The sequence below is a fragment of the Drosophila ficusphila genome, unplaced genomic scaffold (genome assembly GCF_018152265.1).
Source record: "Drosophila ficusphila isolate 14025-0441.05 unplaced genomic scaffold, ASM1815226v1 contig_198, whole genome shotgun sequence".
NCBI lineage: Eukaryota > Metazoa > Arthropoda > Insecta > Diptera > Drosophilidae > Drosophila > Drosophila ficusphila.
This window is the reverse complement of record NW_025064092.1, coordinates 3,362,363-3,384,209: the sequence shown is the minus strand read 5'-3', so window position 1 is coordinate 3,384,209 and position 21,847 is coordinate 3,362,363. Positions and strand designations below refer to the sequence as shown.

General features: G+C 39.2%; 2 protein-coding genes across 5 annotated transcripts; both read right to left on the bottom strand.

The window, feature by feature from the left end:
• Positions 1-46: 46 nt before the first annotated feature.
• LOC108095579 (chondroitin sulfate glucuronyltransferase) lies at positions 47-20,669 on the bottom strand. Of its 4 annotated transcripts, none has more exons than XM_017196733.2 (8): positions 20,403-20,669; positions 19,861-20,137; positions 19,633-19,668; positions 6,658-7,302; positions 3,842-3,997; positions 2,768-3,370; positions 1,835-2,330; positions 47-1,341 (listed from the first exon to the last, which is right to left on the bottom strand). In XM_017196733.2, exons 2-8 carry the CDS (start codon positions 20,080-20,082, stop codon positions 1,004-1,006), a joined length of 2,496 nt encoding a protein of 831 aa, XP_017052222.1. In that variant the 5' UTR covers positions 20,083-20,137; positions 20,403-20,669; the 3' UTR covers positions 47-1,003. The 4 variants fall into 4 exon arrangements, with proteins under 4 accessions (XP_017052222.1, XP_017052224.1, XP_017052221.1 ...); XM_017196735.2 differs by having other exon boundaries at positions 19,861-19,992; positions 20,403-20,423; XM_017196732.2 differs by having other exon boundaries at positions 19,861-20,669.
• LOC108095580 (ferritin heavy chain B) lies at positions 15,072-16,281 on the bottom strand. The gene is made up of 2 exons (XM_017196736.2): positions 16,040-16,281; positions 15,072-15,584 (listed from the first exon to the last, which is right to left on the bottom strand). The coding sequence occupies exons 1-2, from the start codon at positions 16,172-16,174 to the stop codon at positions 15,159-15,161; spliced, it is 561 nt and encodes a 186-aa protein (XP_017052225.1). The 5' UTR covers positions 16,175-16,281; the 3' UTR covers positions 15,072-15,158.
• Positions 20,670-21,847: the final 1,178 nt, after the last annotated feature.

Sequence of the window (21,847 nt, the reverse complement as noted above, 5' to 3'; positions counted from 1 at the left end):
GTAACTAGTCCTGTTCTCAATGTAGATATCGGCTAAAAAAAAACTGGCAAGCACTTAAAAACTTTACTAATAATATACAAATTGTCCTGGTTATATTTTTATAATTCCAGATATTTATTTACATGGGAGTTTTATGTTTCAATTCTTTTAAATCTTTTTCTCAAGTTGTTCAGACCATATATTTATTTTCCTTAGCCGATATCTAGCAAGTCAATTTAATTTTTAGTTTTAACAGGACTCCTTAATTTAAACCAGTTATTGTATAGTATATCCTTTTTGGCACACCGTTTTTGAGAGAGCCCATTTGAGGGGATTGTAACACGTTCTTTTCTTTTTTTTTTTGAGGCAAGGCGGCATCTGTGTGTTCTTTTGTTTTTTTTTTCGTACAGCCACATCGTTCGTTTCACTTAGGTGGTATTAACATAACACTTAGCTTAACTAGTCATTTAAATAGGAGTCGATGGTGCGCCTGACTAACTAACTTACTCGCTAGCAGTATGAAAGATAGGAATCGTTTAATAGAGATGTGTGGCGTATGCTAAGTATTTACATGCGAAAATCGAATGTGTGTGTGTGTGTGTGTGTGTTGAATGGCTAAACTACGTTTAGTTAAACTACAACTAATTTCTTGCTGTCTACCATTTTGAGCATTGAAAGTTTCACTTTAAAGCAAGCAACAACGGAAATTGCCTAGGCCTAAATAACTAAGTGTGTGGGGATTGAGATAGGTCCGCCTACGGGATTTATAATTCACCATTATATTTCACCATCGAATGTGGAACTTAGGCCTTGGGTGCGAGTATAGGAGTTGGCACAAATCCTTGGACAGGATCTATTCGACGTGCACGCCGTGCACACACCGACGACACTCACTTCAATCACGCGATCTCTTATTTACACATGGAAATCTAATGCAGTACGTTTCGTATGTTGACAAGGAACTGATGATATTACAGGCAGGAGCAGGAGCTTTTAGCTGGCGAAAGGAGCCGTCGGATCCGTGCTATTTGTGCAGAATACTTTTGTCCTCGTACCGGATGATGGCGTCGCCGATCTGCTTGCGTGACGCCAAGTGGATGCACTGCTCCCGGCCACACCGCTCTGGCAGGCTATCCGGCAGCGATCCGCCGCGTGCCAGGTGATTCCGCACCGCCTGGCCGAAGCGCAGATTCGGCTCCACGCCGCGCAGGATGTGCACCGAGTGCTGCGCCGCCACGAACATGTCCAGGATGCTCTCCACGCCCGGCGGCCGCGTCTCCTCGCCGGGCTGCAGCAGCAGCTGGTCGATGTCCAGGTCGCTGCGGATGATCGGCAATCCCTGCGGATGCAGCAGCTTCCGAGCTGAAAGTGAGAAAAAAATGTGTGAATTAAAATGTAAAAGATAAGAAAATTTAACAACAAATTGGAGATTGCCACTTCAAAGAGTTCGCGAAGGAATGTTCCAATTAACAAGTTTATTTTATTGCATTTGGTTAACTTTTCAAATGTAAACTATTTCAAACATTTACTTGCTTATTTTCTCATTTACGAATAAATACTTAATTTAATCAGTTTTAATTTAGTTGCAAAGATAAGTTAAACAAAAAAAAATGTAGTATATACACACACTGCCACTTAATAGGTTATTAAATTAATTAATGAAACTCCTTAGCAGCAAATAAAAAACTTAAATAACTGAGTAATTCAACAACTTAATCAGATTTAGGTGATTATTATTATGTCTATTTGAGCAGGAGCACAGTTAGCCGGAATTAACTATTTAACTGAACTATTTTACTGAACTATTTAACTGAACTCATTTAGGTAGGCAAGCCAATTTAATATCAGCACTCACCCTGAACATAATCGCGGCTATAGAAGGCGATCACGTCGTGGTTGTGGCGGTCGAAGTAGCCGCTGCTCTGGCTCACATCGCAGGTGTCGCACTCCCGGCAGAAGTGCGCCCAGCGGCAGGGATACATTTGGAAGCCAATGGGCGCGTACACCTGGAATCCCTGGATCGTGTTCATCCGCACGCGGTTGAGGAAGTCCGCCTTGAAGGACATCCCCGGGGTGGCCAGGAGCACCAGGGACTCCAGGCCCAGCTTGGGCAGTGCCAGATCGGCCACCACCAGGCTGAGCAGCTGGCGCGGTCCGTACATGGAGGCGTGGAGCAGCCAGTCCTGCGGATCCACCGGGTAGCTCAGCTGCTCCGGCAGGCGGATGGAAACCCACGCGATCCGCGACCCATCCGTCTTGTACTTGGAGGAGAGGTCCAGCGCCAGCGTCTTCAAGCCCTTGAACGGATCTTCGTCGCCTTTACTGGGCGAGTCCAGTCGATACATGAAGATCTACAAGGATAAAATGATATATTTTGGGATTTATGCACAATTAATGCTACGTTGGATTTTTTGTCTCTCGATGTTATTTTGATGTTAATAATTTAAAGCACTGAATATAAATATTATAAATATTATTTTTGGCAAACGAAGCAAATGATTACACTTATAAAGATTAATTTAAAACTGCTTTAACAATATAAACTTTTATAAATTGTATATAAACTATTAAAAAGACATGTCATCCGATTGAAAATATGTTCAAATATTATTATAATAAATACATTTTTAAAATAAGCTTCAAATGAATTATTTAAATTTCTTAATACTATTTAAACATGGCAAAGCAATTGTATTGTAGTTGATTAAGTGATAACATAAGACATTGAGGTAATACCAAAACATTAAAACACAGACAACCAATCTTCGCTATCTCCATGATCCCTTACCAGCAGCAGGAAGGTGTTGTCCTGGTTCTCCATGCAGATCTTCTCGTACTGCTCCACGAACTGCAGCGCATCCGGCACTTGGTGCTCGAAGGCAGGCACCAACATGGCGATCCTGGTGCTCTCGGTGACGTACGGCGATGGAACGACCTCAACTCTGCCCAAAGGCTTCACCACCTCGAAGCTCTTGACCAGCAGCCGGCGACTGCGTCCCGATCCCTCCTGCAGGCTGAGGTGCAGCTGGTAGTCCATGCCACGCGTGGCATCGAACTTCCGGTAGGCACTGTGCAGGCTGTGGTAACTCAGTCGCGGGTGCTTCAGTGCCGCATACTGGAGCGCTATCTCCAGCACCCGGGCGAAGTCCATGGCCTCGATCCGCGAGAGCGGCGCCACCGCGTGCTCCGCATTGCCGTGCGGCAGGAAGCTGTGCGTTCCGTTCAGCAGCTGCCACGTGAGGATGTCGTGGCGCGTCTCCGGCGCACTGGGCGGTGGCACGCCCAGTGGCCAGCGGATCTCCAGGATCTTGTTCGAGATGCTCCCGTTGGCGATGCGGTACGACTTCTGCTCCAGCGCGTAGCCACGCTCCTGCACCTTCTCCAGATGGTGCTGAAAAATTAAGGGATTCGTAAGTCATTTATTTGTAAATTCTGTGGAGACTTGTAGTCGTTGGGAAATAAGTGCTATCGATCCAAAATCCATTAAAGAAAAAGTTTCAATAAACAAAGTTACTTTCTTAGCAACTTTCTTTAAACCTCTAGAGGTTTCATTGGCACCCACGATTGTATACGAATTTTCCAATCAATTCTTCATAGGTTTTAAGCAACTTACTTGCTTATATTGTTATATTTAACAATGTGTTTTGTAAATTGTATTGTTAAACACGCTTATACACGCTTTAATTAATCCCAAAAAATTATCTAATAGCTTTTCTATTAATGCCATTCAAATCTCTAGAGCGCCTTAAAAAATGGTTTAAAAATAGTAATATATTAATTTAACGAACTTTAATTAATGTGGTTGTTTAGTAGATACAAAATAAGCGTATATATTTTATTAATTTAGTTTTATTCTTCTCACCTTTGAGTAGTAGGCGTGCAGGCGGTAGAAGTCCTCCGGCGACTGGACGGGAAAGACGGTGCTGGCGTTGCGGAAGGCCTCCTCCTTGGCCAGCTCGCTGAAGTCGCGGTGCCGGCGATTCGGGGCGTCCAAGGCGTAGCTATACTGCCGCATGCCCTGCAAGGCAATCAAGATACAGATACAGATACAGATACAGATACAGATACATTTACAGATACAGATACAGATAAATGCACATCGAGGCAGTTGGCCAAGGTCAGGGTCAAGTTCTATGTATGTATGTATGCTTCTTGGATCGCGATTCCGTGGAAGGAAAGTCGGAGCGGAGATCCCACGACTTGGCAGCCACATGCTCGCATGAAACGATCCCTTTTACGATCCATAAAAACTCCACAGACTCCGCAGAGCGAGCATAATTAAATTAACAATGTCGCACTAATGGAACAAAGATCGCCCATTCGATCGCGGATTTGCCCCCCTTTTTTCCACTGTGCATTATTTCCATTCGACTGAAAGGCGCTTTTTTAATTGGCCCGCGCACATTAATCAATTCCCCGGGGGAAAAAAGTGGACAGCATTGCAACTTTTGAAGTCGACGCCGTTAAGCAAACTCTTTAGGCCAGTTAATTAAGCGAAAACACCCCGGCAAACACACTTGCATATCTCCGCATTTGTTTGGACAGATGCAGTCGAAATAAATCATGAGGTACGCAAGCCATTATTAGCAGAAAATATGGTTTAAAGATTTACTAAAACATTTCATAGAATTTTTAATTTTAAGCTATCTAAATATTTTGGTAGCTAACATTAAAAAAAAACGATCTTCAATTGAAAGGTTCCAATAATATAGTGAAGTATATTAAAATTGAAGAAGTATTCCTTTATGTAAGCTAATTATTTGAGCACCTTAAACTCTCTTAAATAAAAAAGAAAATGTATTATATTGATTCCTAGGAAAATTGAGATGAAACACCTTAATCAACAAATAATTTCAGCAGAAACATGGAACTCAAAGCTTCTATTTCCACTGGTTAATGTTGATTTGGAGAGACCACACATAGGACATAAATCATTCCATGCTGACCCACCGCATAAATAAACGCAAAACCAAACAAACCAATCGAAATCAAACGAATGTGAAAACTAACATCTGAATATCAACCAACTAAAAAAAGTTCCATTTACCCATGGTTTCTGCGCTGTTTATGCAAAACTCAACTGAACTGTGTATAAATAGAGCAAAAAGCTGAAATGTTAATTAGAAAGACACACCCACTTTCAGTTCGTTTGTAAAGAATGTATTGAAGGGTTTTTCATTTGTATCAACTATAAACTAATGATAAAATATATTTTTTTCATCAAATTCCAAATTGTTTTATTTTATAAAAACACGAAAATAATCTGAAATGTAAACACCACTAACCATTAAACAAACTAAAGGAATAAACAATTAGCGTCTGGCTTTAAGTAGTTGCTCTCAAACTGTCACGATGTGAAGTTAACATCCACAGCATTCCCGCCCATCACCACGCCCCCTCCCCCCTTGCGCAAACTTAATCGACGGCAAAGAAATTCTTTTGTTGCTACTTGGAAATTAAATAAACTGTGTTGTCCATCAACTGAGTGATTCTGGTCTTGCTCTGAATTTGGTTGCTCATCTGCTCTTTGCGGAGCGCGTGTGTTTGCTTCGGGACAGAGGCGTACGAAGGGGGATTTTTAAGGGGGTTGGGTCATAAAGATATTATATTATTATATTATATTATTAACAGAAACGTAAATACTTAAATAAGTATACCAGCAAATACTTGCGGATATTTAAAGTATTCGAAATATAAGGGGAAATTGTAACTGCAAAGATGTTCCCGATTAAAAGAGTTGTAATTTTTATTCGAAGATTTTTAACGAAGATTTAGGAAACCTCGACATGTTTTATTTAAATGATTTCTAAAATTGGTTATATTAATTTAGATCTTTAAAATATCTAGAAATTTTAACCATAGCTGTTAGAATCTGTTCATACTTTACAATTCTTGAGATCCCCCATTAAAAAACCCAACCTACGCCTTTGCATATAAGAGTACATTTGCCCCAATGTTGTAGCTTGGCTCTTTTTTTATTTTCTTTGGCTTTTCAGGGTCACCATTCAGCAGTGTTGCTTCAGTTTTCATAAATAACCAAAGCTGTTTTAAGCAATCAGTACATGGGAATTATTATATATTATGGTTTATAATAAACTATGATTGCCTAAGATTTTTTAAACGTCAAAACGATTTTCTCAGATTCATTAAAAGCTTTTACTAATTGTATCAATGAAAAGATTTTTTTGGGCTACAGCACAAGATCGAATACAATTGAGTGCCTGTCTGTGCGTTTCTCTTGAGTCAATAGCAAGTGATTTAAATAAATAAACGACACGTACAGATTTCTCACAATTTGTTTTTGAATCGGTCAAATAATTGAGAACCCAAAAAAATATACAAATAACTTAAAAAGATTATTTTCTCTTGGGTATGATTAATAGAAAATATCTTAAAAGGGTGTTATACGGATTAGAATGTATTCAAGTTAAAAGGTAAGTAAAAAGCTTAAGATAACTTTTAGCTTTGATTGTAATTCACCACCTGAATATAACTCAGATGATAATGTTTATTATTTTTTATACAAAAAGTAATTTTTACTAGTATCTTAATATCTTTACTTTAAAAATCATTGCCCAACCATTACAAGCCTATCTATACAGTCAGAACTAGTAATTGTGCAGTACTTAAATGCTATTTGCATTGAGATTCTCTTGGGCTTTGGGATTGAGGACTCACCTGGAAGCTCTCCTGGCATCCGGAGACCCGACTGGCATACTTGACGCACCTCCCGATGTTCACGCTGTGGTCGTTGGTGCTTCCAATCCTGACACAGCGGTCCAGGTTGTTCCGCATCTTGCGGATGACGCTGCTGCTGAGCAGGATGCCCGCCTCCAGGGAGCAGTAGTTGCGATCACTGGCCCCCGGCGAGTCCTCCTCCTGGTGTGGCGGATCATCCACGGAGGCACTGCCGCCCGGAGGATCCAACCCGATGCGAGCACCGCCCATGTAGAGATCGAAGGTGATGCTCATGTGGTAGAGCAGCTTCACCAGCTTGCGGGCATCCACGTAAACGGTGTCCGGGACGAGCAGGAAGTAGTCGTACTCATCCAGGTAGTTGTCCGCTATGTACTTGACCACGTGGAAGGGACGGCGACTCTCGCGGGTGTCCGTGAACCCGACGATGTTCTTCAGTTTATAGTTGGTCTTCACGCTGTCCGCGTAGATGAAGAACTTGATCTTGTTCACCAGGTGGGCGGTGGTGCGGTTGAAGGCCGTCGCGAAGGTGTTTATGTGCTCCTGCGAGGTCATCACCCCGATGAAGAGCTTCTCGCGGATCCCCAGCTCCGAGGAGTAGTACCGCGGTCGAATCACATTTTTTACCTGCAAAAAGAAAACGTGGGAAAAAACATAGGTTTTAATAAGGAATGGTAAACTATTTCAATATTTTACAATTTCATTCCGTTTAGAAATTTTAATCACTATGAATTTTATTTTTAAAGTACTTTAAAGATCTTAGCTCTGCAAATTAAAGTGCAACCGATTGTTCAGTTTTGCAAAAATCGAGAATTCCGTTTCTCGGAATCGAATTGCCAAAAGCATAAATATTTGGTTTTGAAATTAGATGAATGTATATACCTTTTAGATCAACAATTTCCCCATTTCCGGGAATCCCCTCCGTAGCCCAGCTAATCGATTACAAGAAACCAGAGAACCGATCTTAGAAGCATTTCCAATGATTTAGGGGGAAATAAATTCTTGATATCAAGAAGAGCGATCTGTTGAATGGTACGTGACTTCGTTTGGGTAGCCAGTTTATATTTAAAAGGGATCATATTCGCCCACCGAATCGGTTTTGTTTAGTGTTGGTTCCAAAGAAATATGTGCACAAAACCATGTTGATAGCTTTGTGTTTAATTTCCACCAGCTGGCTTTCACTATTTTCTATTGAGAAGCAATATACGTAATACTATCTCTCAATTCCAATTTCCACCTGTCTATTTTTGGCTGCTGACGTGCACTTAAACCATATAGAAGTGCGTTAAGGGTCTTTTATCTGGCCAATTACATCTATTCCACCACGCTTATGTACTCAAGACGGCCGCCTCGTAAACCGATTCTTTCAAGTGCCTCCATTTTTCCCTGCCCACTTGAGGGTAAGTTTTAATTCTTGTTTTTACGATTGGATGACTGTTCAAAGTTTGGCACGGTGACGAGGAATTCCCCCCCGAAGAGCATTTTTTATCCACTATCTCGTTTTGGTTATGACTGAGCGAAAATACAAATATAATATAACCGACGATTGCGTTTCCCAGAATGCCTAGAAACGACGATAATGTCAGGTCACGGCTTTAATGCCATGTGATTTTATAAGTTGACAACTGGATTCTCGGCGGACGTCAAATGGAATACTTATTATTAATTATTGTGTCTTAGAAAAAGCATGTGACTTATGGCATTTTTAGTTGTTACTAAACACTTCTTCCGTGTTATTAAATATATACAAATTAATAGAGTTTGAAGTTGACTTGGCCTAGAATTTAATGAGTGATTATTTGATTGTATAATAGAACGATTAGTTTGTTCATAGATATAATCTCTTGGAAATTGAACTTCAAATATTTTAGTATCATTTAGTCATAAATTTTTAAGCAACGTTTATTACAACATTTTGTACTAAAACAATATATATTCTAAACTGATGACTTATATTAAACTGCTGACATTAAGAAGCCATAAACAAATGCTCACCAGATTTATTGCAGCAAATCTTTTCATTGTTTTTTTTTTTTTGCTTTGGACTGGAATTTAATGGATTACCGAGTATTGGCAGAATTTCGCAGAACTGAAATATGGCCTTACGCACAAACTTTCGTGACTCACTGTGCAAGGTAGTTTTGGAGAAGCAGTAAAATTGGGTAAACACACTTAATTTGGCGTTTAAGTGGGCGTCTAGCCGCCCTTCGCAATTTGCACACATGCAACTGACTGAGTAATTTGCTGGCCATCTTTAACTCACTGATGACCCCAAAGAGGAGCGTGCAAGGTGGTCACTCCCCCTTCCCCACTCCTCCCCTTTTCCACCTTAATTTCCACCTGAGCTCGTTGAATAAACAATTGCCAGTTGTGCAAGCACTTTGGACCAACCCGCTGTGTTTTTCGCTTTTTATTATTTGTTTTTTGTCCAGGCGAATGTTGTCGGGTGCTGTGCAGTTTACAGGAATTATGGCTAATTAAAAATCATTCTCAATAGATTTTTAATAACGGCAAACAAGCTGTTTGCTGCCGGGTTTTTATGGCATCGTAAAGCGGGTAAAAGTGGCCAGGGTCAGTTTCGATTGGTATTACTTAATGGTTTTACAGCAGCCAAAGTGCTTATAGGTTGCATCAATTGTTTAACCAAAAACAAGCTAATGAAACTACAGGGTGCGCCATCTCGAGCTTCGGTATGAAAATATTGAATAACTTTGGAAAAAAACAAAAATTCATGGAAAATGTTTTACTTTTATTTAGACTGATCCTTTACAGTTCAATTGAGTTAGTTTTTGACGCAATATCGACTAAGTGACTTCCTTTGTTCTTGATGGCAAAAAGTGTCCTTTTTCGAGCATTTTCCATTACTTTCTTGAGCATATCGGCCGATATATTGGCCATTTCGGTGCGAATACTCTCCTTGAGCTCTGTGATGGTCTAGGGCTTGCTTATGTATACCCCACAAAAAGAAATCCGGCGGGGTCAAGTCCGGCGAACGCGCCGTCCAGTCGATATCGCCTCTTTTTGACACAATGCATCCAGGGAATTTCGCTGCAAAAACTCCATGGTTTCTTTTGCTGTGTGACATGGGACCCCGTCCTGCTGAAACCAGAAATTTTCTAGACCCTTCAAAAACTAACTCAAATTAATTGTAAAGGATCAATCTAAATAAACATAAAACATTTTCCATGAATTTTTGTTGTTTTCCAAAGTTATTCAATATTTTCATACCGAAGCTCGAGATGGCGCACCCTGTATAATTTTAGGCAAATGGTTTTGTTTATAAAGTGTGTTGAACTATCTTGGAATAATGGTTTAACAGTTTATTATTAGAAACAAATATTAAAGTATTGACGAGTATTTACAAAATATTGTTGGAATGAAAGCGAAATGTAATAGAACTTTTGTTTTTTTTTAATTAGCAAAAAATATGTATTGCAATGTAAAAGTATTTGCAATTTCGCTACTTTAAAAACATTCTGTATTCGTTATCTGGTGATGAGTTTTGACCAGTCCTTGGACCAAATGGCTCTCAAGTGGCGATAAAAGTGTGGAGATGCGTAATGGATCGTCACCAGCAGTTGCTAACTCGATGAGCAATTATCAGTAATCATCCTTATACAAATAAACAAATAAGTAAGCCACACAAAAAAATGAATACCACTTGCTAACTTGTATTAAATAATCAGCAAAAACGAATATGCTTAGAAGGTCACTTAGATTGTATTTTATTAGCATAGATTGAAAAGATCTTATATCATAAGATATTGGTAAATACTTTTTTATAACATTTACTCAAGTCCAATTTTCTTCTCTCTGTAGAGGGGTAATCAAAGTCGCGTTAGGGGCGCTCGAGAAAATCAATTTCCACTCCGATTTAATTGAATTGCAGGCGGTGCAGTGGCGAGTATCCGAGTGCCCAGTATCGTTTCGTATTCGTATGCAATTGGGGGCCGTTTAATGGGTCCATGTGGCGCTTTAATTACCACGCTGGGGTCACAGCTTGATCCCCGGTGGATCGGTTCAAGATCTGACCTTGTGCCAATACCACAGATACTAAGATACACGGACACAACCCAGCCAAAAACAAAAAAAAAAAAACAGAATAGGAACACACGCACATTTGCCAATCATCAAATGTGTAAATATTGCCGAAAGATAAACCACGGTTAAAAATAACACCAAAAAAATCAACATCCATTTCGGTTGGGATTTCGCTCTCGAGATTTGTTTGGTTCGCTTCGATATTTTGTAGCGGCTTTTGGGTAAATAAAAATGCTTTTCTAAATATGAATGATGAATGGGAAATTCAATGAATAACACCACAAACCAAAACGGTGGTCGCTGTGCTATTTTAATAATGCTATTTTAGTAAGGAAACTTTATAAAAATAAAATGGATAAGAAAGGTTCAATATAAATACGAAATGCGCAACTGATTTTACTTTTCGGAAAGGTTTATAAGTAAAAGAATTAAATACTACACTCTTTTCTTGTTTATTTTAATAAACACGAATGCGTTGCTAGTTGGCCAGTGCTCACTGTACTGTGTACTGTGTAGCACTACCTAAAAACTTGTCGGCTTTTAGCAATTCCGCAACGAGGTCGTGCCAGGCGAAAATGTGATTCACTAAAAGGTTTGTTCACCTGAACAATGAGTTCGCATCTTTGATCCAAATTCCCCATAAACCATACAGGTTCGAGTCGTTAATAAATTTCCCGCTAGCGGATAAATTTCCGCCACCGATCGAGGAAAATCTTGGGAGCACGTGGGCCAAATAACGGCAGAGATAACACCTGCAACAGCCTTGTGACGTAATATGACAACAACGGAAGTGAGCCAGCGAGTTAAGGCGACGATTTATTGACGAGCAGAAAGGCAAAAAGGCAACCGAACCGAGCCAACTGGCTAACCGCCTTATCGACTGGCCGTCTTATCAGTAGATATTGGTAAGACGACGTCACCACACAATAACGGGACTAAAGAACAAATGGCATTTCCAATTTCAATTCCCCATTCCCATTCCGAAAATTTAATTAAACACACAGAGATAGGGATTTCGTTTGTTTACTCGGTGCCATGCAGTAAAACCAACTCTTTCGTCAGAGAAATAAAAAAAAATAGCACCTTGGCAATTATGGTAAACCGATCCCACAACAGACCCAGCAAAGATATATATATGATAAATAGGGATAAAAAAAATCAATGAAATTTGGAAGATTAACGATAAATTTTAAAATAACCTACTGCTCAAAAAAAACTATGTATATGGTGAAAGGTTATCACAAAATACACTTGATATTAAGACACTATAATATTAAAACCTTTCAAATAAATATTAGAATATTCAATCTAAAAATTCATATTGTAAATAATAATTTTCCACAAACAACTACAAATCATATAAAGTAAATGAATTAGTACTTCTTACGGATTTTGGTGGGAAGCATAAATATTAAAACATACTATTTATAGGCAGTGCCAATAATCTTTGATTGAAATATATGGCCGCATACAAAGTTTTTTATTTTCCGACCGCCCGACAGAGAAATCGATTGAATCCCAGTGAAAACAATGCAAAACCCTTGTAATAATACAAAACCCAAGAGTCTTAGGCGAGAAACACTCACAGAATTCGAATAGTTTGTGATATCGAAAGACGTGGGTTTAAATTTTGGGTGGATGAGTCAGGAAATGGCTAAACTTGAACTTAGGACGCGATAAAAGTTTCACAGTTCCCGCACAGTGATTATATGGCCCTAGTTGTCGGCATTGGGTGTAATAAATCTCCAGATAGCCCGAGTGAGCATTATTTTATATGGCGACTACTTAAGGTGTGTTTGCTTTTGTAAGCAAAGTGTAATGAGCCCAAGGAATGGCATCTGGATCTCACTCAAGATTTAACACGGGGTTACTGAAATAGTAAATTAAGTTATATTTACTCGGCTATTTCTGGGCACAACTATTTTTAGATTCCCCTATTTTGTAACTGCAATGAATGACTTCATTAATTAAACCAACTCAGTTTAACTGATCGATTTGTTGAGTGGCTGTTGATACCATTGCACAAATGATTCAATTACTGAACTGAGCTATTCGATTGCGAAATAACTAATTCATTGATTGAATCGCATGACTTATGTGAGCGAAACGCAAAAAGTAAACGATTTCCTCGTTATTTGTCTTTCCAAATGATTTAATTATTGAACGAAACTAATTCATTGCAAAATAAATGGTTAATTGATCTTATTTAATAACTAAAAGCTTAAAATTTAATTTTATCCAAAACTCAACTACAAAATCTCTCACTGAATAGTTTTAAATTGTTGATCATGTTGGTCCCCATAAAAACAATATTTGATTTACAAATTGTGGTTGTTTTTTCTCCAGTAAGTGCCCTTAACCCATTTGCTAAAGACGTCAATGAACCGTATTTAAAATCAATTATTTAAATTAATGGATCAACGATTGTCTACCCCTGGGTAATTGATTCAATTATGAACCGAGTCGCTTGTCAGCGTTTAATTATTATTGGCTCTAGGTTTTATAGCTTAAATTGCCTGTTTTAAGAATCGATAAATCATTAAATCGTTACTTGCATTTATTACCGGAAATCAACAAAGTATACGCATTTAAAATAAGGAATATATTTACCAGTGTACTGAACGCCTTTTAAAGCTAATTTTAATGCAACTGTAGATATTTCTAATCCCACACAATGTAAGTCCCATTTATATGTTTTTAAGATCCAACTTCCCTATCGGATATATTTTGATTGCCTCACCGACGACTGACTTGTGGATTTCTTTGGCTGATCCACTGAATCACTCAGTCACTCTGTCGCCGTCGAGTCGACACCTTTGCATCATAAATAATAAATGTGCAGTGCCTTGGGGCATTTGGCATACGGATCAGGTACATATATGTAGCAATATAGTGGCATATGGGCAGCTGGCAATCTCGGCTTGTATTTTTTACATGGGGCAGCTGAGCTGCAAATTGTATTGGATTGGACGAAAATCTTAATTGGGACAAGTGCGCCGTCGACCAGACACCGAGTTTTTCTAACGCCCGCGGGGGAGGCATCCCATCTAGTCTAGTCCCAGTCCCAGACCAGTCCGTCCTCATGGGGCGGCTCATGGCAATTTATTGGGGCCGCAACTGTACACCGTACACCGTACACCACCGTACAGTCCCGCCTCCGAATAAAGGCCTCGGGGGCCTCAGACTTCAGACCGGAAATGCGACGCGCTTTTCAATTAAGTCCCGCCAAGATGTTACCATTCAGATCCGAGCGATCCGCTTCTGGATCGAGTTCGGTTTGTGGCGAGTGTGGGGATGCCCCACAACTCCCATTGGGATCGTCACCCAGAGAGGCAACGTCCCGCTGCTTCCACTCATTATGAATCACTTAGGGGATTAGATCGCTGCAAATTTCACTCGAACTTCTGGCAGCGCTTTAACATAAGTTTCAATTGCATTAATAAAGCGCATTGTTGTGGGCTTCAAGTGCGGAAACTGTTAACTCATCGTTGATATCTACTTGGTTTATTAATAATAAATAACTTCTTAACATAACAGTTTCTGATACCATAGCACCTAATTAGTTGGGTTAAAATAGGTATGTGACCTAAAAAGAAACTTTCTTTAGGCTTATCAGTTTTATCTTTAGAGATTGCAGTTGAATTGATCGATCGAAAACAATAATATGAGTAAAACATAATCACTACAAAAGCACTTAAATCACAAAATATAGATTTCAAGTAATCATATCCCAATATTTCCTTGATAAAAAGATAGTCTTTTCTACGTAAGAGCTGCCAAAAACCTTTGGCTTTTATAAATAAAAGTCAACATATTATCTTTTTAGGCTCAAGAATATATTGTCTTGCTGATTTTCAGGATTTTCCTCTTTATAGATAACCCTTTTGTAAATCTCAAGTGGTTATCATTGCCAACTTTCCATCATGATTGCGTTCCAATTGTTTGATTATATAATCGGAGAGGCAAACATTATTTTGTGTCGTACTCGTTTCAACGTTTATCTTTATAGATTCAAGATTATCATATCTGGGGTTTCAAAGAGCAATTGAGTCACAGGATCGGCAATCGAGTGCCACCATTTACCCCCCAGGGATACACCCTATATTCTTTGCTGAACTAATCGCAGAACGCAAATCGATTATCAAACGGGTTTAGCTTCTGATTTTGGGGTCAGTTCGCTTTCGGTTTTGGATTCGGTTTCGTTTTCAATTAGAATCTTGCGCAACTTTTAGACCCGATAAGCGGGTGTATTTATAGACCTAGTGCTACGCCAACCAGCTGATAAGTGAGTGGGCAAACCAAAGAGCGAAAACCGAGAGGCAAAACCCCATTGATCGGTGAAAAAGACGATCTCCTTCTGAGGGTCAACGAAAAATTTATTAAAAACACATGGAGAATTCTTCTGTACAAATTTCACGGCTGAGAGTCCACTTGTAAAAGGTTCACTTGGAGGGATGCATGCCAGAACCCATGTACTTGTCAAACAGGTAGTCACCCACTTCATTCTGCGCCCTCTCCAACTGGCGAATGTAGTCCGCCAGGATCTTTTGTCCATCGACCTGCTCCTGCAGAAAGTTCGTCTCGATAAAGTCACACAGATTGGGATCCGACTCCTCTCCGGCCAACTTGTGTAAGTCCAGCAAATGCTGATTCACCTCCAGTTCCATTGTCAGGGCGTGTTTCATGGCCTCCAAAGTGCTGGCAAAAGAAGGAATCGGCTCTGGTACACTGCCCAAAATAATCAGACCTCCGCGCTTGTTCATGTACTTCATGATCTTCTCCGCGTGCTCCCGCTCCTCGGCACTCGCCTGCAGAAAGAAGCCGTGCAATCCCGGGGAGCTGATATCCGAACGATCGAAATGATATGCCTATGAAAAGATGGGATGGTTACCTATTGTATATACCCCAGTATACCTTTGTAGTGGGTAAAGCAAATGTAAACACTTTGGTCCTGCAGATCAGTTAAAGCTATTCAATTCAAATCTAGGCACAAAATACAACTGATTATTTATATGAAATGGTACTTAACTCTCGGCAAGAAAATAATTAATTGACTTCTGGAAATATAAGAAATTTACCTTATATTTCTTCGAAATACTGATATTAACTAGTTGAAAATATAAAGACTGCTACACAGATTAGTTTCCCTAAATATGAAGTCTCTTTGGGGTTTTAGGAAATCTTTGAAAGATAGAGTAAAACGTAAAAGTAAAATATCTTCTACAAGGAAATAGAACATTTTCTTTAACCGGAATGCTTCAAGTTCTCTTTGATGGTGCTTTCCTATATCCAACTACCCAGATCCTTCCCCAGGAGCACTCACCATGGCCAGGTACTGGTGGCACGCCTTCAACTCCATGTTGATCTGGTCGTTCAGCTTGGATTCGCAACTCTTCGCGAAGTTCTGACGCATCAGCATGCACATGTGGCGCTTAATGTGGCGGAAGCACAATGCCATGTCTTTTTCCTTCTTTTTTTTTTTTGTTTTTGAATTTTGTTTTTTTTTTTCGAAAATGTAGTAAGTAACCTATACAATCTGAGTTGAAAGCCAAAACACAAACAGAACGTCTGACAGCCAACTGGGTCGATTTGGACAGGTGTCGAGAGATCGGAGACGGGCCAACCGAACCCATCCATTGATCCCCGATCCCCACATCGATCATCCGGATTTGGAAGAGCTAAAGTTGAACCGTTGACCCAGCAGCCAAAAAAAAAAAAAAAAAAACAAAAATTAAAAAAAGAAAAATAAAAAACTGTGGGTTGGAGTTCAAAGTGCTGCCGTCTCTGATTTCACTTAACTGCCACTTAGCAATAGTGTGTACACAATCGCACTTGGTTCGCTCGCATATATAGCATATATATATATATACCATATGTATTCATACATATATATCTGTGTCCAGATATGTTTGCTTTAACTTCAACAAGTACACACGAACACGGACACACGGGGCCACACTAAGCAAACGTAGTTATTGTCTTTTATTAAGTGAATGGCAGACGACTTTTGTCCGAGTTTTGTATAATCTCGTTCTACCCTTTCACAGGGTATTAACATGTTTCCAATTAACTGAGTTCCTTTTAGGGATAAGCCAAGGATATTCTTCTAAAAAATATATATCAATGGATTTAATAATGATTTATGCAAGATTTTCTTAAATGAAGTTTTGTTGATTGAAACGTAATGTTGGTTGTGTTAAGAACCCAACTTTTGGTTTGGCTTAAGGGTATTGATAATTGTTGGGTAACTCAATTCAATTTCAGAGTTTCAAGATATCTGTGGTCATCCAACTGACCAAACGAACCCGTGTCTTACTACAAACATCCACTCATTACGCACATTAAAAGACCAACAAAGAAATGGTGAGTCTTGAGCCATGTGCGCCTCATAAAAAAGGCAATAATAAAGATATAAGTAAGCACTTTTAACGAAACGAAAAAAAAAGCCATAAGAGTTATGCAAATCATCACTCAAATGAAAAAAAAAAAACAATTTATAGAAGTGGGGCTTCAAAAATAATTTACAATTTCTGTATCGTCTGCATCTATGGAAAATCAATTTAATATTATCTACTCACAATAGATGTTATGTTATATGTTATATAACTTTAAAGAAAGTTATAGACAGAGTCGATATAATTACATATTTTGTGATTTTCATAAAACCAGTTATCTAAGGAAAATTATTAAAGAATGATCCAATTGTTCATATAATCAATTATCGTATTAGGTTGATTATGAAACCAGTTTAATCACAATATAAGAACTTGTTTAGCCTATTTATTTGTCCTCCCAGTTAAACAGTTTTCTACTGCTCTAAGAGTTTGGAGTATTATAATTTAATATTTTTTAAGAACCCAAAACTCTCACCGAAACTAAGTTCAATTACGAATTCCTCCTCCGTAAACCCATTCGAGTTCAAATTGGGACGTGTACGACAACTTCGGCGACACTTTTACATCACCTCCAAAAAGAAATAATGGCAACAATCCAGTTTGCGATGTCATAAAAACGTGCAACAAATTATTAACATTTTATTAAGCTGCGGCGTCACAAAAAATTATATATATCCGACGTGTTCAACAAAACGCTAACATCAGCATATGAAAACCTAAAAAAACCAACATAATTTGCTGAACATGAGGTGGAAAAAAGCGTGCGCCGTAAGAAAATATTTAATCGATTTCAGTTTTTGCCGGGAAAATGCTCTGCCAAAGGGATCGTTTGTTTTGGAAACTTAAAAACGTAAAGATTCTAAGTTTCAAAACGTATATTTCGTCTTTATTTTAAAAGGGATAGTTGGTCCTTAGAATTGTTTTATCACCTATCATGAGAAACTGAAATCCAATTAAATTTGTAATACAATTTTAAAGCGTATTTCGAATTCGTATTGCAAAACACCTCGCTTACTTTGTTTAATTCAATAAATGTGCTTTCAATCAATTTACAAAACAAATGGACAGTGTATCAGTTAACATTCATTTACTTTTGCTGCGGGTCATAATTTCCAATGCGTTTATTTATTTGAATTTAATTTACGAGCACCCGATCGTCTGGAATTTACCGTCGCAGTGCATTTAAAACTGTGAAATGTGATTCTGGCCAATAAAAATATCAGGGGAAAAGTGAGAGTCCGAGAATATTGTAAGCTAGGCTTTGTACAAATAAAATCAATAAATAAAATAAATCGTTAGGAGGCAATTCGAACTGGCACACACCGATAAGCAAAACCATTCAGGCCGAAATAAAAAACAAATATATGAAGTGACGTCCGAGACGAAACGGTCGAAAGTTGAGGCCCAATTGGGCACTGAGCACTGGACACTGAGCAACAGGGTCTGCGACTAATCGGCTGGCGAGAACCCATACCCATATAGGCAGTGTGGAATGGGTCATTGCACCCGGAAAATACTTTAAACAATATGTGAAACAAATGTTCGGTGTTAATTACACTGCGCGCTCGGAAACTATAACTTGTTGATTGAGAGGTTTCTGTGGAAACTGGAAGAGTCATTATGAGCCGCACGCGTTGTGAACCCTTACTCCAAAGTATTTTTATACCTTTCTTATCAGTAAAATGCGTACACGTTTGAAATATTGTACGAAATTAATATAAATTTTTTGGTCATTTATTTTGTTAGTGGTCTGGATTCTAAATACTGCTTAACCTTCAGAACTCTATTATTTGGTTTTATTGGTCACAAAGAACATATTCGGTGCCAGTTATATGTTGGAATTATTTAAGTTCGGCTGAATTCCCATCATTTTTGGAGATTTTAGTTCAGTAAGATATTGTAAAGATGCCAAAGAGTTTAAGAACTCTTAATAGGGTTAATGGAAATAGGGTTAGAGTTTGTTATTGATAAGAGGATCTATATTTCTAAAAAGATGTGAACCTTCTTTTCAATTTTTCCTAAAAAGATTTCTTGAGGATCTTTGGGGACCCTCTCAAAGACGGCTTAGTCTTTAGTCTTAACCCCAACCAAAGTAACTCGGTGTAGTCGAGTGTGGCGTTCCGGCGATAAGCAGGAAGGTCAATAAAGTACTATCAGCACGGACCGATGGCTGATGCCTGATGCCTGATATATGAGACATGTGCCGATGCCGCCGACGACAAAAACATTTGCATTTTTCGTCTACCATTTCACAGCGGAGGAGGCGCCACAAATCAAAACGGTCTCCCAATCCCGTTGCGAAATCAGATTTTGTGGATTCGAGTTAAGATTGTTTGGTTTACTACCTCAACGCTTAGGCTATTGGTTAGATTTTTATATAAGATAAACCCCCTTCAGATTATAGTCTAATCCATTATTGAGTTAAAAAAAATATGGTTTTCATTAGAAATTGGAATATACAAATGTTATTAATTTAGTTCTCATGCGGAAATGAATATAGCTAAAAAAATTATTCCTTTACCGAATGTGAAGCAGGATGTAGGATAAATTTGTGCATCTGCAAATCAATAAAGTTGTGACATTATTTTAGTAAGCAAGCGTCTATGTGTATAAAATAATAATAACATATATTTACCTAAATGTATTAAGATTAACATACTTAAATATTTATTTAAATGATTGGATAAAGATCCCTGCTAAATAATATTCAAATCGAAATATATTTTAATACTGGGAACAGTTGGCTTACCGGCTTTTTGGCCGCCAGCGGCTTGTTGATGAGGTTTAGATGCGGCTCAAACTCCTGGCCGAAGCGCTCGATGAGCAGATTCTCGGCGGCCTCCTGTGGACACTCTTCCTGCTGCACCAGCTCCCAGATGTCCTGCGGAATGTAGCAGCTAAGCAGGAGGCCCAGAACCAAGCCGATGACGAAGTAGTGGTTTCGATTTAAATTCGTAACGGATCTCCGCATGTTTCCGCTTCCTTTGCCGCTTCCGTTCCCACCTGAACTTGACCGACTATTCCCACTTCGCGCGCGTGAGTGAGATGGCAAAGGTGTAGGATGAGGATGTGCGTGCCCGGGTGCGAGGGAGATAGAGAATGTGAGAAAGAGAGTGAGAGAGAGCGCAGGGAAACAGGAGTTGTGACCAATTTGTCATTTGCACATCTTCTTTTTCGCCCACTTGTTGCCGCTGCTTTCGCACTCTCTCTGCGCCGCTTTCTTCGTTCTTCCTTCTTCGCTTCACGTTCTCCTTTTGCCTTTCTCCACAGCCTGTTTCTTGTTGCTTTTACCTTATTTTTGGCACTTCTCGCCGCTCGTGTTATTCGGCACGCACTTCTTTCGCTCTCTTTGCGCCTTCTTCGCCTCTTTCATCTTCGATACATTTTCACACACCGAAAAAAAGCCGCGCGATCGCCTTTTTGATTTACACCAATTTGCGGCAAAAATTTCGTTTACACTACGTGTTGCCGGCGGGGGGGTGCGGTAAAAAAAAATATAAAAAAATTCGAGCGGGTGAATTCGGCCCGGTTTTCCGCTGCGCAAAGTAAACAACTGAAAGTCTGACCAGCTATTGAACCGGAACTTCCCCCTTCAAATTGGGTTCGCCCTAAATTTGCCACCAAAACTTGTTATTCCACCCTACAAGACACTGGTGTGAGACCATGGTTGGCCTCTGTTAGCCAAGTCACTTACCTGGCCCTAGCGAAGAAACCCACCTTACCAGCGGATATTCCACCCAGGCTAACGCTCTCTGCATTTAGCCGCGTCATCCTACTTTTATAGGAAATTTATATTTAAATTGTTAAAAGAAACATTATTATTATTAGATTATAAATTATATTATATAATAAAATATATATTATATTGTTGTTTTAAAAATCTTTATTATTAAAATAAAATATTTTAACAGATTAATAGATAATATTATAACAAATTAAATAAAAGTCTCAACATTCTTTTGTAAAATTCACTTTTTATCTGTTAATCTGGCAAAATAAAATCAACCTTCAACGAAATGAAAAATGTAAACACAGTTTCTGTATGCCAATTAGATATTTAATAAATATTAATTAAATCCGAGTGAAATTTGAATAAAGAAGAAAAACCCTTGGGGAGGGCATATAAAACAAAGACTTTTGAAAACTATTTGACAATGGAAATAATTGAAATTATTACAGCGAAAGGCATAAACCAAGCGTCGGCTTCAACAAGTGTTTGCTGTAGTGCCGCTGCACATCAGCACCTTTTACACGGGCTTACAGTGTTTACCTTTTTGTGTGTCGCTTTCAGCGCGTAAAACCATTTTTAATTGCTCGCCCCACTGTCACTTTTCTTCGGCCCCGCAGCCGCTGACATTGTAAAAGTTGTTTGGCATTGTTTTCACTTCGCCAGCCGGCCACAATTGATGGATGGACTTGCCACGGACTCGAACTCGGATGTCCAAACAGCGCCGCTGCGATGGGAAAACTTCGGGCAGGCTGCGATCGGCATTTGGCAGTGCAAGCGAAGGCGCATGCGCAGCCGCGGAGTCGCTTTAAAATGGGTCAGCAGAAGCAGCCACGTAAAAGAAGCAGCTGCAACATTGCAATAGCGAAGCAGCAACATCGCAGGAGAAACAACACAGCAGCAACATTGCAGCAGCAACATCGCTGCAGCAACAAGAGGGCACTTTAGACCGCCCACTCCATTCAACCGAAAACGAAGCTGCCAAATCCTCAGCTTTTTTTAAATGACT